The 16,815-nt window shown below is 42.0% G+C and overlaps 1 protein-coding gene across 1 annotated transcript in view; it reads right to left on the bottom strand.

The window, feature by feature from the left end:
* Nucleotides 1-16,815, bottom strand: part of SIPA1L1 (signal induced proliferation associated 1 like 1) — a 2,148,853-nt gene that overhangs the window by 600,775 nt on the left and 1,531,263 nt on the right. Inside the window, exon 13 of the mRNA XM_044073855.1 lies at nt 14,076-14,194. Coding sequence (XP_043929790.1) covers nt 14,076-14,194 — 119 coding nt within the window. The remainder of the gene's footprint in view (nt 1-14,075; nt 14,195-16,815) is intronic.

The raw sequence follows: 16,815 nt of genomic DNA, 5'->3' as shown, positions 1-16,815 counted from the left end.
GAAAGTTTACCCCGGGCATCACTTCAGTGGCTGTGTTGGATAGAGGCACAGTGAAAGTACAGCTGTGTACACTTACCACAAATGTAGATGTTAGGGTGTGTTCACTGTTGCAGTCATTACATTTGGGTAATCTGCTGGCAGGTTGCCCTCAGTCGGCCTGATTAACAAAGTCTTGGGTCCTGTGTCGGTTGTTGTCCCTTCTTCCATGACGTCAGTTGTCAGGGGTATAACACATGCAGCCAACGCCATTACATCAGTTTTTCTTGCCTCAAATGTTAGGTGCCCCCCAAATGGGGAGCAATATATATGTATATATAGATATATAAAATTAAAAAAACAAAAATATGTCTCCAAACAAAAGCAAATACACCAAAAAGGCTTTTAAGCATAGTAAAAGAAAGTAGAGGTATAGTAAGAGAAAAACAGGAGGCTGGAGGGAGGGTAACCAGGACTGCAACAGTGAATACACTCGAACTACTACATTTATGGTAAGTGTACACAACTGTACTATGCTCATCGTGTTCCACTGTTGCAGTCATTACATTTGGGTACATTCCCAAAGCTATGGTTGGGAGGATGGATTTATTCAGCATTAGGACCAGCTCTAACGCCCTGCAAAACAGCAGTGGCAAAGCCAGCTCTGGATTTAGAGAAAATTAGTAAGTGATAATGCTTGGTGAAAGTATGAACATAACTCCAGGTAGCAGGTTCTAGAATATCCCTGGTAGGAACACCTCTGAGAAAGGCTGTTGAAGTAGATGCAGCCCTGGTAGAATGAGATCTGATCCCCTGGGGGACAGGTTTACCATGGTGCTTATAACAGAAATGAATACAATGTCTTATCCATTTAGAAATGGTTTGCTTTGAAATAGCCTTCCCCTCTGCCCCTGCAGCAAATGCTACCAGCAGTTGTTCAGATTTTCTTTAAGATTTAGTCCTGTCCAACTAGAATCTAAGCTGTCTGTGTACGTCCAATGAATGCAGAATCTGCTCACCCTTGTTCTGTGGATTGGGAAAGAAAGTTGGCAAATGACTGGACTGATTAAGAGCCACACTGGATACCACCTTGGGCATGAATGCCGGATTGGTCCTGAGAGACACCCTGTCCGCATGAAAGATGATGAAAGGCTCCACTGCCATAAGGGCCTGTAATTCAGATATCCTTCTAGCTGAAGTGATTGCTAAAAGGAAGGCTGTTTTCCAGGAAAGAAATTTTAAGTCAGCAGTAGCAGCTGGTTCAAAAGGAGGTAGAGTGAGTTTCTACAATACAAAGTTAAGGTCCGAGCCAGGGGTTGGAGCTCTTCTGGGTGGTCTCATGTTTTTGGCCCCTCTGAGATACTGCTTTAGAAGAAGATGAGAGAAGAGGGGGGGGTTCTGTGTTGTAGTGAGCTGAAATGGCTGAGGCATGGATTTTCATGGAAGAAAAAGACAGGCCCTTGTGAAGCATCTCAGTTAAGTATTGCAAAATCTGAAGTAAATTGGGCACTGCTGTGCTCATCCCTTGAGATTGATTCCAGGCACAGAATCTTTTCCATTTGTCAGCATAAGATTTTCTAGTACTAGGTCTTCTCGCCTCCAAAATGACATCCATCACAGGTTTGCTGAGGGATGCTAAGGGGGAATTTAAGTGATTAGCCAAGCTGCAAGATTCAGTGTTTGGACCTGACGGTGCAGAATTTGGTTCTCCTGCTGAGACAGTAAGGAAGGTGTCTGAGACAGGTACCAAGGTGAAATGTATGACACACTGCGCAGGAGTGAGTACCAGTGTTGGCGAGGCAAGTCTGGAGCAATCAAAAACATTTTTGGTTTGTCCTGTTTGACTTTTAGTAGAACTTTGGAGGGCAGAGGCAGAGGGGGAAAGGCATAGACTGAAGGACAGAGCATCCACTTTCCAGACTTTTTGTGATGAGTTCTTGTGCAAAATTGTTCTGGGGTGAGGCAAAAAGATCTATGTCTGGGCTCCCCCATTTGCGTGTCAACATGTTGAAAATCCATGGTTCCAGTTTCCATTCGTGTGGGTCCATGAGATTTATGCTTAGTTCGTCTGCCAGAACATTCAGCTTTCCTGGCAGGAATTGAGCTTGTAGTTGTACTTGGTAGCTCAAGGCCGTGTTTCACAATGCCATAGCTAGTCTGCAAAGGGGGTAGGAATGTGTACCCCCCTGCTTTTTTATGTACCATATAACCGTGGTGTTGTCCGTCTTTATCAGTAATTGTCCTGGATGAAGGTAGTCCTTGAAGGCTGTCAGTGCATTCTGTACAGCTAGCATTTCTTTTTGATTGATATGAAGGTGCATTTGATTTGGGCTCCATTTGCCATGAATGCACTTCCCTGCCAGATGAGCCCCTCATGCATAGTCTGATGCATCTGTAGTTAGGGTTTGGGCAGCATGGGGTGGTGTGAATAGCAGTCCCTTGTTTTGGTGACAGGCCACCACAGGAACTCTAGGCGCAGGCAAGGTATGATAGGAATCATTGTTTCCAGGCTGTGACAATGCTGACTCCATAAACATTTTAAGTACCACTGACGTTTCCTCATATGCAGTCTTGCATATGGAATTAGAAGAATGCAGGAGGCCATGAACCCCAAGGCCTGCAGTATTTGCCTTGCAGATAGCAGGGTTTGTGTGGCCACCTGTTTGAAGTAAGTCACCAAATGAATATGCTTTTCTGGCGTAAGGAAAGCCATCTAGGCAGTTGTATTCAAGCTTGCACCCAGGAATGTAATTTTTTGAGAGGGTACCAGTTGAGATTTCTTTTCATTTATGGTGTACCCTAGACAGGTTAGAACTCTTTTTACAAATGCCAGATGTTTTAGAGGAATGGCCTGGTTTTCTGCCTGAATTAGACAATCGTCCAGGTATGGATGTATTTGAATACTTCTTTGCCTGCAAAAAGCAAGTACTGGAGCCAGGCACTTTGTGAATACTCTGGGTGCAGTAGACAAGCCAAAGGGCAGTGCAGCGAACTGATAATGCATCCAGCCTGCTTTGAAGCGTAGGTATCTTCTGCAAGATTCCCTGACTGGAATATGCAGGTAAGCCTCTTTTAAATCTAGAGTTGCCAACCAGGCATCTTTGCCTAGCATAGGAAGTAACTGGTGAAGAGTCAGCATCTTGAATTTTGGAATGTCCAGAAAGGTGTTTAGAGTAGACAGGTCCAGAATTGGACACCATGATTTGTATTTTCTGGGTACCATAGGTTCATAGGTTCATACTAGGCTATCTGCCCTAGGGCATTTATAAGCCTAGCCAGAGTATGTTTGGCTTTCGCCACCCATTTTAAATTAATTTTGCTATGCCCTTTTTCGAGGTTAGTACACTGTGCCTCTGTCTAACAGTGACACAGAAGTGATACCCGGGGTAAACCTACGATCTCCCATCCACTCATCAAGATTCCTCTTGAAAAGAGTCAATGAGGGACTCTGCCTAACCTGGACTGGGATTTTATTCCAGAGTGAAGGGAGCCTCTGGGTTATGAATCTGTCCCTCCAGCATGTCCTATTTATTTCAGTGCTGAGTTTCAAGTCTCTCGTGTAGCTCGATGGGATTTGGATTTTTTGAGGTGTAGCATGTCCCTTAATTCCGGGTTGGACATGGCCTTATACGTCAGGCACAGGTCACCTCTGAGCAGGCGGTATGCCACTGAGTAGAGCTGGAGTTTCTTTAACCGGCAGCATATGGCATCTGTTTGAGCCCTTTGATCCTCTTGGTGAGGTACTTTTGGGGTCTTTCCAGTTGCTGCAGGTGTTTGGTAAGGTACATCCCAAAAGGGGCATTGTACTCAATTATGGGCCTGATGAGGGATGAGTAAAGAGGCACGATGATCTCCCCTAATCTAGATGTGAATCCCTTCATGATTAGGTGGGCTATATAAAATGTTTTCTAACCACTTTGGCCACGTGGTTGTCAAATGAGAGATTGCTATCAACTCGGGTCCCCAGGTCCCTAATTACTTCTTCTGTACTTAATGGATTACCACCTATGTGGTAATTTGGCACTTTGTTTTTGCCAAAGGGGATGACTATACACTTTTTGGCGTTTAGCTTGAGGCCATGGCTCTGGCACCAGTTGTCTGTTTCTACGAGGCCCTTTTGGAGGATGCTTGTGTCGGCTGGAGAGTCGATTATGGCCCAGTTTGCAGTCATCTGCGAACTTGGTCAGCCACAGTCCTTCCGTGTTGGCCTGTACCTCCGAGAAATATATACCAAACAAGAGAGGTCCCAGGACTGAGCCTTGTGGGACACCACTTGTAACTGGTTTGGAGTCTGACATGGCTCCAGCAATTCTAACCATGTGGGTTCTGTCCTTGAGCCAGCTTGCAACCCATCTAGTGACATAGGGGTTTATATTTAAGCTGGTGAGCTTATCTACAATGCCCGATTGGGGTATTGTATCGAAGGCTTTTGCGAGGTCCAGATAGGCTGTGTGGACCACCTTCCCTTCGTCAATGGCCTTGGTGACTGTTTCAAAGAAGTCAACCAGGTTTAAGAGGCAGGATCTGCCCTTAACAAAGCCAAACTGGGTAGGATCCTGTGTCTGTAGGTCCCCAATATCTTTATTTATGAGGTCCATGATGATCCTTTCCATAGCTTTGCAGACCAAGCTAGTCAGGCTTATGGGGCGATAGTTTCCAGGGTCCGTTGAGGCACCACCTTTGTGGAGAGGGACCACTGTTGCTGTACGCCACTCTTTGGGTACATATCCTGTAGTAAGGCTGAGACTGAACAGTAGTTTTATGTTTGGGTTTAGCTCTTCTTGGAGTTCATGTAGGACGCAGCCTGGGACACCGTCTGGTCCCATTGATGCTGTGTTTTTTGCTTTGGAGAGGGCAGCTCCCACCTGAGCATCTGAGATGTCAGGGGGGCAGCACACTGCTGGGATAGATATTTGCCCTTTTGGTGGGAGGGGGAGAAGTTTGCGCTGAACCTGTCAGCTAGGATGTTGGCAATGTCTGTGGGATCAGTGTATTTTTTGTCATTTTGGACTAATTCTGAGCATATCTGGGAATTGCCACCCAGGTTCCTAACATAACTAAAGAAAGCCTTGTGATTATCCTTAGTGTCCTGTGCAATTTTTCTCTCGAAGCTGGCCTTTGACGATTTTATGAGTGCCCTTAGTTTTTTGCTAATACTGATCAGAGATGCCTTCCCTTTTTGGGATTTTGCTCTATCATGTAGTAGCTTCCTCCTTCTATTGTATAGTTTGTTTATGGCTGGGGTCCACCAGACAGGTCGTCTGCCTTTGGAGGATTGGGTCTTGGTTTTATTTGGGATTGCATGATCCATGCAGTCCTGAAGGTGTTCACAGAATGCATTTATAAAGGATTCTGTGGTCTGGGCCGTATTTTCCACAGGCCCGGGGCTTTGAAGGATTCCACCTCGGTTTTGAGGAGTGTGAAATTTGCTTTAGAGAAGTTTTTCACTGTGGTTTTCTGGGCAGGGGGTGGGGTCGGGATGTGAATATCCAGTGAGATCAGTTTATGGTCTGATCTTACCAGTGAGGGATACATTTCTGGTCTGGAGCATAGAGTCCCCATGTTGGTGATGATCAGGTCCAGTATGTTTTTCCCTCTTGTGGGAGTGGTAACAAGTTGTTCCATAGCATTTGAGTTTATGAATTCTAGGAACCTTTGGGCAAGGGTGTTGGAGCTAGAGTAATGCTCCCAATCTATGTTTGGGTAGTTGAAGTCGCCCAATATAATGGTGTTCGGAGAGACCTTCACATTTTCCAGTGTTCTCAGGAAGGCCGAGTGGGGTTCCTGGGTTTGGGAGGGTGGTCTGTAGCAGGCTATAAACTGGAAGGCAGTTTTACCCACTGTTAGTTGCACATGGATAGTCTCTGATGCTTCGTGCTTTGCCACCAACCTGGAGGTGTGGGTATCTTTGATGAATATCGATACTCCCCCTCCTTTTGTGGTTCGGTCCAAGTTTTGGGGCCGAAAAGCATGGTATGAGGTATAACCTGGTAGTGCTGGGGTGCTCGGGACCCTGAACCAGGTTTCTGTTACTGCACAGATATCGATGTTCTCCATGCTAAGGAGAGTTTCGAGTGCGTGCATCTTGAGGTTTAGACTTCTAGCGTTGAGTAGCATTACTCTTAGTTTCTTATCCCTTGTGATACCTATGGAGGTGGGTTTGTCTTTTGAGCCTTGCCTAAAAAAGGCACTATGGGGGTAGCAAGAACCTTTGCCAATATCCGAAAGCCCAGGGGTGACAGGTGCAAGCCGTCCCTAGCAAAGCATCGTAGCTTGTCGTGCATATCATCCCAAGCTGATAGGCATTGGATCCCCTTTGAATGACACCAATACTTAAGCCAATTGTTGAAATTGATCATCTTGTCTTCATACTGTGGCATCATTCTTGGTGATACCAGGAAAAGTCTTGAATAGAATCCTTGTCCCTTTTCCTCTTCTGGTACCGGTTGAATAGCCCCCATGTTTAGGAGGGAAAGTACTTGTTTCTGAGCCTCTGCCCACTGATTTGGGGGCAGGTCTGGCCACCTGTTTGGAGTTGGCAGTGTGTGGAAATGAAATCTGTATCCCTGGTACACTATATTTAAAACCCATTTGTCCTGGGTTATAAGTTGCCGGTTGCTTGAATGAAGAATCAGTTTTCCCCCCAAAGGGGTGGCTAAGAGGCAAGTGCTTGGTAATTTTAAAGGGAAGTCATTGAGACTGTTTACCATAGGGTAGTGCCTTGTTGTTTCCAGATTTGGAAGTGGAAGCACCCTATTGCTTAGTTCTGAAAGTCCCTTGGGACTGAAACCTGGTGCTTTTGGAATGTCTGGGTTTGGCTGGAGTGGCTCTGGAAGGAGCTGGAAAGGACCAGTTCTTAGTAGGCCAGCGTCTACTAAATCTAGGCGGTTGTACTTACAAGAAATCTTTCACAGTTTGCATAGATTTAGCTTTATCTTCCATCTTTTTTAGAACTTCTTCAGCCTTATTGCCAAACAGGCGGTCATGATTTAAAGGAGCATCCAAAAGTTTTGCTTTAACATGATCAGGCAGAGATTGCTCCTTAAGCCAAGCATGCCTTCTAAGCACAGACCCAGTAACAGCAGCCCTGCAAGAGGCCTCTAAAGAATCGAAAACACATTGCAGAGTATGTTTGCCAACTTATTCAGATGAATGCAATAAATCCTGTAAATCTTTATTCTCCACACAGTCAGAAATCAACATAATTTCCTGTTTAAGCAGTCCCATGACATGCTGTTGATATTTTAACATATGGAACTGACAGTTTAAAGCCCTGATTGCTAAGGTTGCAGAAGTATAAACCTTTTTACCCCATCTATCCAATGCCCGAGTCTCTATCAGAAGGGGTAGGATTTTTAGCAGTAGAAGACTTAATGCCCTTGGACCCCTGAGAAATGGTTTCAGGGTCCACAACAGGATTCTTAAAAAGGAATTTGTGGGACTCAGGAACCTTGTAGTACCTATCTGGTTTGCTAGGGGCTGGAGGCAAGGAATCAGGGGCCATACTGGATTCCGAAAACACATCATCCACAATGTCTAGTACAGGAGGTATAGCCAAAGGCCTATGCTGAGGAAGAAGAAGGAAATCCCTAAGCCTCTTTTTGGATTCAGAGAAATCCTGACTTTCCCAGTGGCAATGCTCCCTTAAGGTATGTAAAGTTTCCCCAAAAGAGAAATCCTCAGGCAGAGAGGCAAAGGGAATGGAATCCTCTGCATCAGAGTCCTCATAAGTTGGTATGAACAAATCCAGATCATTAGAAGAGTCAGAAAAACAGAGTCCTGTTCAGAAGATTCATAGACAAGTTCAATCCTAGGCCTCTTGGAGGGGGGGGGGGTTTGACTACCCCTGATTAGAGTAATTAAATCTTCAGCCATTTTGATCATTTGTTTTTTAGGCATAGGGGCCTGAACATGTGGCCTGGGCATCAGTTTTTTAGACATAGCTCGGGATTTAGGCCTTAGTACTGAAGATGGAATCAGTTTAATATGCAAGTCTGTAGGCCTGAATACACCCTCAGAAGCCGGTGCCTGCTCAGCGGCTCCGGACCCATCCAAGGTAGAGACATCCGCGGGTTCCGTATGTGAAGCATCTCGTGGCATACCGGACTCCGAATGGGTCTCAGTAGAGACCTGCGAATCAGAAGTAGCGGGTATCCAGGGGGCTGCGAAAGCGGCTCACTGAGTGCAAGCGAACTGGCGACTGGCTTAGGAAAAGCGTCGTCGGCAGTTTTGGACCTCAACAGTCTGTCTCTATGTTTTTCTTGCGTTTTTTCTGTATTCTGGTAGTCGGATGGCTAACTGACATCATTTCTGGATAATTAAACCTATTGCCAAAATATTTAGAAGCAAAAATGTACCGACGACGGATAGTGCGCTGATTAAATAAAACACAAAACCGACAGCAAGGTACGTCGTGGTCAGGGCCTAGGCAAGGAATACAGTACAAATGAAAATCCTTATGAGGTATTTGCTTCCCACAAGAAATGCAATTATCAACTTTTACTGACATCGGTAAGGAAAAATAAAAAGTTTCCCCAGCGAGGTACTTAGCTTTTAGTTGAAGACTTCAGTTCTGAAACTCGAAAACGAAAATTTTAGGAGTTGGCCGACCAGTACTTGCAAACTGCTTCTGCTTCAGGCACTGTGCGGCATGTTTTATACCCCTGAAGACCTGACATCATGGAAGAAGGGACAGCAACCAACACAGGACCCAAGACTTTGTTAATCAGGCTGATTGAGGGCAACTTGCCAGCAAATTACCCAAATGTAATGACTGCAACAATGAAACACGATGAACATCTAATCTAAGGGGGTGGCGAAAGCCAACACATTCTGGCTAGGCTTATAAATGCCTTCGGGCAGACAGCCTAGTACCTACTTATGAACCTATGTATTGTTCCTGTTCTGTCCACAACTCTTGATCAAAGTAGCTGGGAGGTATTGTTCCTGTTCTGTCCACAATTCTTGATCAAAGTAGCTGGGAGGTATGCAGGGAACCACGCCTCTCAAAACTCCCTGATTTTGCAAAATGTCTCTGATTTTTTTCCTCACTTTTTTTTGCTTTGTCCTGATCTTCTAGTAAATCTTTGATACAGACCAGTCAATAATGCCAGATATTAAAGTTTCACATTTCTTATTTATTTATTTATGCACTGACATTTGAGTTATTTATTGTTCGGAAAGTGTATGTTGTGCAAAACCTGCTGTTCCATTACCTTTTTTAAATGAATTAGAATAATATTAAATAATGGCTCAGATTTTCTCTCCTTATTTTTCATAAAAAATCTTTTATAAGTCACAACTAAAAGTGACATTGGTACACATACATTAATATATTAAAAACAGTTTCACTTTATATGCACTTTACATCATTCCAGCATTATATAAATTATTTCCGTCCTTCTTCCCCTTAAACTTCATTTTTCCTGCTGAACATTATTTACAAGTATTGTTCCCATTGATTCTATTTACTTCTATGTAATTTGCACTTCCTGTTTTCTAATTATCCAACCTCCAGTTCTTTTACTTCTTAACAATATTCAGTATTCCAATTAAAAATGGTTTAAAATTTAATTTCCATTTTCTTGTAATTGCTTTCTTGGCAGCCAGTAGCATTAAACTTAGTAAGGAGTTACCATGCCTATGCCCCAGCTCAAAAAATAATTTCTTTAATTACAGGGATTTGCCACAGGCAATAGATGATAGGAGCTTAACAGGACATGGGTTGGCTACTGCCTATCCCTGTAGTATTAGACAGAACAATAAATAAATAAAAAAATAAATAAATTGCTGGCCAATGCACACATTTACAGATTTACAAATTCATAAAGTATACAAGGCAAAGTTACTCTTGTAAATACCAACCTTCATAGGGCACCTCCTGCCTTCAGAAAGGGAATGAACTCATGGGCACCCTTTCGCTGGTCAAGGTTTGCCTTAAAGCAAGTGAGAGTGGAGAAAGTAGAGAGTAATAAATATGTCCTCTCCTCCAGCATGGCTTGTTTGTTGGAGATTCAGGCCTCAAGTACTTTGGAGGCATTTGTTTTGTGGAGGTGTAGAGTCATTAAAACACAATACCAGACATAAATCACCATACAGGAGTCTACATGATACAGAGTGTGGCTGTACTTCTAAATATCAAAGTGTAAAAATATTAAATGAAATGAAAAAATATCAATCCAAAAAGACTGAAACACAAAATACCATAGGGAAAAAAAGGCAGAACTCAATTTTTCTGTTGTTCTCTTCATACGCCTCCTATTTATGTATGCCAATTGCAGGATCACGCTACAGTGGGGAAAGGGCAAATTCCCAGAATCCCACTTTCCATGATCTTATATAAATTTAATGCCAGTAGAAGTGATCAAATGACTTTTGATCACTGCTGGCTGAAAAAGCATTACATTTTACTACATGGAGCATTTCCAACACAGCATAGGGTTAGAGTTTCAAGCCTTTGTTAGTAAATGAGGGTCTTTAATTTGGTGATTGCTTTAAATAGGAACTTCTGAGGTCTTTATAGCTGTGTGACGTGTCTGGATAACTGATCTGACCAGTGTAGACTACAGATGACACACTATTTCGTTGGACTCGGATGCGATACCTTTACTTATTAATTAAGTGATAGAAAAACATTTCCTGACTACTGTAGCTACTTGGTGATCAAAAGACAGGGATTGTTTAGATGAAGATGTCAAAGACTTTTAAGATACAATTAAACGTGTTTCACTTTACAATATAATACAATTTTCTCTTCTGGTTTAAACAAGGAATTGATCTGGAATGTAGTTAGTAAGTAATTGTTTTTTAATTGCTTTTATTATTTTTTTGTTTCTTATTGTCTATTGGATGTTTATCTAAGTGGAGTCGGGTTTTGTTATGTTATGGAATTATATTTAAAGACATTTGTTTTACTGTTGGTTATTTCCTTGAAAATGTTACTACTATTGTTGCAGAAGAAAGTTCTCACTGTTACCGCTATTGTTGCTTCATGTGGACGTTTTACTTTGTTGTACAATGTGACACTGTCAAAAGAAAGCAATAATCACTGCATTGAGTGCATGAGGCCATACTTCATTCAAAAGAGTATTCTAGCTGAAGAAAAGGGGCCTCTTAGCTATTTCTTTTGGTGTCTGCTTACTTCACACATCTCTCAAAGAATGCAGACCAGATGCTACCACTCAAACAAGGTGGGATTTTATGCTGTACCAATGAAGCAAATATAATCTTTCTCTAGAACATTAAAGTGTTAAGAAGCCAAAAGTAAAGGAAATAAATTTCAGTAGATGCTAGAGGAGGTTTAATAGTCATCTCTACAAACCACATTTGTTTTTCTTCCAAAACATTATAAAAGTCTCAAAGAGTAATAAATTGGGTAGAAAAACAGCCCTGTACCCCATCGCTTAGATACTGCTGAACTAAGAGTTATGCTTTTGCACATGCAGCCGGGATCAACTAAAAGCAAAGAAAAAAAGACACCCCAGTCTTCCTTCCATTGTGTAAGATACATCTACTTGCAAAGAAACTTGTGGGGAGTTTTCATTTTCAGCAGTTCATCTTGTCTGCTTAGGTAACAACATACAACTACATAGTTACAACTGAACTCTGAGAAGGAGTCAGTCCGCCTTGGTTACATGACAGAGAACTGCTAGACAGCCTACTCTCTTGTAAAGGAACCGAGAACAATGATATTTCATTTTGTTGATTTCAGAGCCCTTGTCATCCAGACAGACAAGGAGATCTACCTGCAGTGAATAATACAAAGTTTGCTTAAAAAGAAATTAATCAAGTTCTGCTTGCAACTGAATGCTGTTGTGCCAAAGAAGAAACCAGTGTGGATTTGCAAGAAATCATTTCAGTTGTCTGGATTCCCCAGAGAGCGGGAACAGAAACCTGAACTGCCGGCAGCACTCGTCAAGGACAAATGACTCTTAAAAGATGATTCCAAACCACAAAGATCTGTAGAACCAGAAAAGGGACTAAGCCTTGCCCCAAAAGACTGTTTTCTACCCAGAAGCTTCTGGATATGAGAGAACCTTTTGTTTTAAGGACTTACAAATGTTAGCTGACCTTTCTGACATTTTTCTTGGACAACGAACAGATGCAAGCAATGTTTTGCCTTCTTAGTGTTGCACAACACTTTTAATTAATGTCTATTCATTAAGTTATATTAATTTAATATTTCTAGCAGTGTAACAAATCCTGCTATTATACTAACTCACACTGTTGCACGTTGGTTTTAGCTTAATTTGAATCTAGAGCAATAGGTGAGAAAATGCAAAATAAGTGCCGAGTTGAAAGTATAAAATAATGCATTCTTATCTATTTGTTCTGACAAATACAGTTGAGAACAGTGAATGCTTTAACTGGCTGTCCTTTTAAAATTCTTTCTGCAGGGAGAGGTATAGCCCCCTGCAGAACGCAAACCCCTGCTGCCCTACTAAGTCTTGAGATCACTGTACATCAGAATAAGGGGGGAATATTTTGAAATACCACAATCCTAGACTTAATCTACAAATGAAGTCCTTTTTTGCACAACTTTCTTTGCCATTCCAAGGATCACATCTGCACTCCTTAGAATTTCTGTTATTTACAAAGATCATATAAAGAAAACAACAGGGTCCAAGGATGTGTAATTCAACCTGCAGCGGTTTACATGTGTTTGTGTCTGTGTTTGCAGGGATGTCATTCATATACTCTGAATAATGTACTTATTGCAAGCAACTTTAATTCAAGTTCTTTTATTCACAAATGATCACACCAAAATTCACTTGTATGTAAGAACCAGTGCTGCAATGTATAAGGTTATTCACTACAACCCCCACTACTGTGCATAACGTTATTCAGTACAACCCCCACTACTGTGCATCCATCCAAGGAGTTGGTATACTTACATATATGTATGGTTACCTTTTCAAAAGAGTGAATACTCATGAGCAAATGCTTTGTCTTGGTCTAAAAAAGTGAAAATCCATTCAAATGGCATTTTTGATGGCAGCCTTTTGTACGGGATTGTGGAACAGTAGAAGGAAATTTGCCATGTTTTAATTTTTTTCTCAGAGTTAGATTATATAATTAACAGGGGGTGTGAGGGGATTGCTTTTTTTTGCATTTTCAATTATCTTAGATTCGCATTAAAGTGATTCCCCTTTGAATGTTCAGTATTTGATGAGACACCATACACACACTCATATATATATATATATATATGTGTGTGTGTGTGTGTGTGTGCACATATATATATATATATATATATATATATATATATATATATATATATATATAGAGAGAGAGAGAGAGTCACATGCATATACATACACAAAGTTATGGGATGTTGACATGGGAAGGGTGTACAAGGGCTCACACTCCAGCAAAAAATATTTTTTGTTTTTTTAGGGATTTTTAAATTATGCTTACCCATACAAAAAATCAATTAAATGTAACTCATTTTTGTATAACTGGACTAAACACATGGAACATGAGCAGGTAGGGCAGTAGTAGACATTTTACAGTGAAAGTTAGGAGATTATCTCTTGGCAAACCAGAAGGTTTACCTTGGTTTTCTCACAAATAGTCAAACTTATTGTTTCTGCGTTTTATTGGACTGAAGAGTCGTTTTAATAAAGGAATTCGTGTGGATTACGGATTTGTGCCTCTTCCATCTGTTTTGTATTTATGGTGTTTTGGTGAACATTGGAACAGTGATTCTTTTTGGTTTGTGTTTTCTCACAAATGTGTTTATTTCAGACACAGTTCTTCCATCTATGTGCCACAGCATTTTCTGTCTCATCAATTCTTCCATATCAAAGGCAGTGAGATCGCAAAGGAGAAGCCTGACTCCAACAAAGTAGTAAGCCATGTTGACAAACATCTACTAAAAGATACTGAAAAGACTACAGTATACAATTCAGCACATTTATTCTGCACAAAAAGTAAAGAGCAGTAAAATGAAAACTGCAAATGGACTGAAGATTAAAAGTATGAGATATCATTACCTCTTTTGACTGCAGCTTTTCACTATGCAAAAACAGACACTTCTACTAAAAGGATCGACAATCTCGACTGATAAAGAGCCAACAAAAAATGCCCTGTTCACATACCTGTCCCTGTTTGTTTGGTGATAGGTGAATCCCTGTCTCCTGCTTAGACAGCCTTCCAGATGGACTCTCTCTGAAGCCAGATAGTACCTTAGATACAGCTGGGAGATGACATGAAGGTTCTAAAACAAGGCAAGGCAAAAAAGTTTGCTAAGTAAAGGTGAACTATATCATACTCATGTAAACCTCTCTTACACCTACAGCATTTCTGCAGAAAGGGCATACATACAATATAGTACTGAACTGTCCCTTCAAAAAGTAGAGTTGTGTAAAGTCTTACCATAACATTAGACGTCCTTTTCTTCACTGATGCAGCATTCTTTACCTAAGGGATCTCCTGCCAAGGAAAGCCAATATCCGGCTAGTATACCACTGTACATCACAGGTATTTTCCCCATGCATGATGTAGGGCATAAAGGTGATGTATGGACACAGACACTCAGAACTGAAAAAGCCCCAGGAGGAACAGAATACCCACAGGAACAGAGTAGAACATGTGCATCCAGGAAAAAAAACTGAAGAATGAAGAAGGGTCCCTAAGCCAGGAGGGCAACGTGAGCACAAGGCAAGAGTCAGGACAGAGGGGGAAGGAGGGAGGGACTGAATACTGCAACAGTGAAAGGAAGGACATCTATTGTTACAGTAAGATAATACACAACTGTACTATGTCCTTCCATATCACTGCTGCAGTATTCTTCACCCAGGACTGATTACAAGAGCTCAAGAAGAAACCCTTTCAGGAGGAAGGTAGAGAGGAACCCTCCATGAACCCATGAAGGATAGCTCTAGCAAAGCCAGCTGTTGCCCTGGAAACAATATCCAACGTGTAATGTGTAGTGAAGGTATGAATAGAGGACCAAGTAGCAGCCTCAAGGATAGAACTGATATCCACACCCTTGAAAAAAACACCAGAGGAGGCAACTGCCCTAGTAGAATAAGCCTTTACTGATGAGGAAAGGCATTGGTCATGAAAAGAACAAAAGGAAATGGCATTTAGAAATCCAGGAGGAGATGAGTTGCTTAGAAACAGCTAAATCCAAAGTCCTCGGATGAAAGGAAACAAAAAGCTGCTCAGATCTGCGAATAACTTTAGTTTTGTCTAAATAATATCTGAGCTGTCTATGCAAATCCAAGGTGTAAAAGAACTTTCTCAATTACAGACTGCAGAGAAGGAAAAATGGAAGGAAGATGAATAGACTGATTAAGGGATAACTCACTGACTATCTTGAGCATAAAAGAAGGATTAGTACGAAGAGTCACCCTATCTCTACGAAAAACTAAAAAAGGAGGAAAAGCCATGAGAGCCTGGAATTCAGACACTCTCTTGGAAAAGAAACACATTCTTCCAAATGCAATATTGTAAGGAAGTTGAAAAACCAGGCTCAACAGAAGCCTGGGTCAGTTTCTCAAGTACAAAACTGAGGTCCCAAGAAGGCAGAATAAACTTTCTGGGAGGCCTGATATGAAGGATACCTTTAAGGAATTGCTTGACTTTAAAGCTACAGGTCAGAAGAGGATTCAAAGACAGACAAGCAGAAATTGCATACATCAACCCAACATGCAGCAGATCACACAAATAAGTCAGAACCAGAGCAACCTCCACAGATAGGGTATCCTGATGGCAGGAAAGGCACCAGACAGAAAATCTTTTCCATTTCGACATGGATGATTTTCTGGCATTTGGTTTCCGGCAGTCCTGCAGAAACCAAAACACGTTTTCAGAAAAGAGGTGCCTAAAAGGAATCAAAACCCTATTACCCACAGTGTCATTTGAAGAGTGGACAGGTGAGGATGGACAAGAGACCAGTTGTCTTCTGTGAGAAGATCTAAGTGATGAGGTAGCTTGTCATGATTGCCCCTGGGTAAGTGAGAAAGGAGGAGAACCAATGCTGTCTTGGCCAAAAAGGAGTCGCCACTAAGACTGTGGGGAGTCCTGCCTGATCTTGTGCAGAACTTGTGGCAAAAGAGGAATGGGGAAGTGTAGAGAAACATCTCCTTCCATGGAAAAAACACAGACTTTCCAAACGAGAGGACTTTGGACTCAAACAGAATAGAGGAAGGCAAAATGATCTACCTGAGGAATACCCCACTGATGAATAATGTCCAATAACGCATCTTTGTGAAGCATCCATTTGTGAGCTTGTGCACTGGACCTGCTCAAGGAGTCTGCCACCAGACTGTGCTCTGAAGGAATATAAAAAGGAATATAAACTGCCTGAAGAGTCGCTTGATACTAGACAGCTAGATACCAAACCAGAACAGCCAGTCTGCAATACAGACAGGACGTAGTGGCCCCTGCTTGTTGACATACCACATAACTGTGGTATTGAGAATGAAAACTTGGAGGGACCCAGGATGAAAGAGGGAATGAAGTGCTTGCACAGCCAGAAGTAGAGACCTCACCTCATGTTAATATGGTGTGACTGCTAATGAGGAGGCCACAGGGGGCACCCCACCCCCTGTCTAAGGCATCTCTAAAAAACTCCTGAGTGGGAACTGGAGCTTGAAAAAAAGCCATTGACTGAAAGAGAGTTGATGAATCCACCAATGAAGCTCAAGTTTGAGACAGGGAAGAAAAAGTACTGGGAAATCCAGGAGGTGGCAATGTTGAAATCACACTGATTTGAGGTACCACTAAAGTTTTCTCATATGGATCCTAGTGAGAGGGAGCATGGGAATGGTGGAAGCCATGAACTCCAGGACCCTGAGAAATTCCCTGACCATGACAGACGACAGAGAAGAA

Source organism: Protopterus annectens, chromosome 6.part0 (genome assembly GCF_019279795.1).
Source record: "Protopterus annectens isolate FY-2018-M chromosome 6.part0, PAN1.0, whole genome shotgun sequence".
Lineage (NCBI taxonomy): Eukaryota > Metazoa > Chordata > Ceratodontiformes > Protopteridae > Protopterus > Protopterus annectens.
Note: the sequence above shows the minus strand (reverse complement) of the source record. Positions and strands in the feature narration are given on the sequence as shown.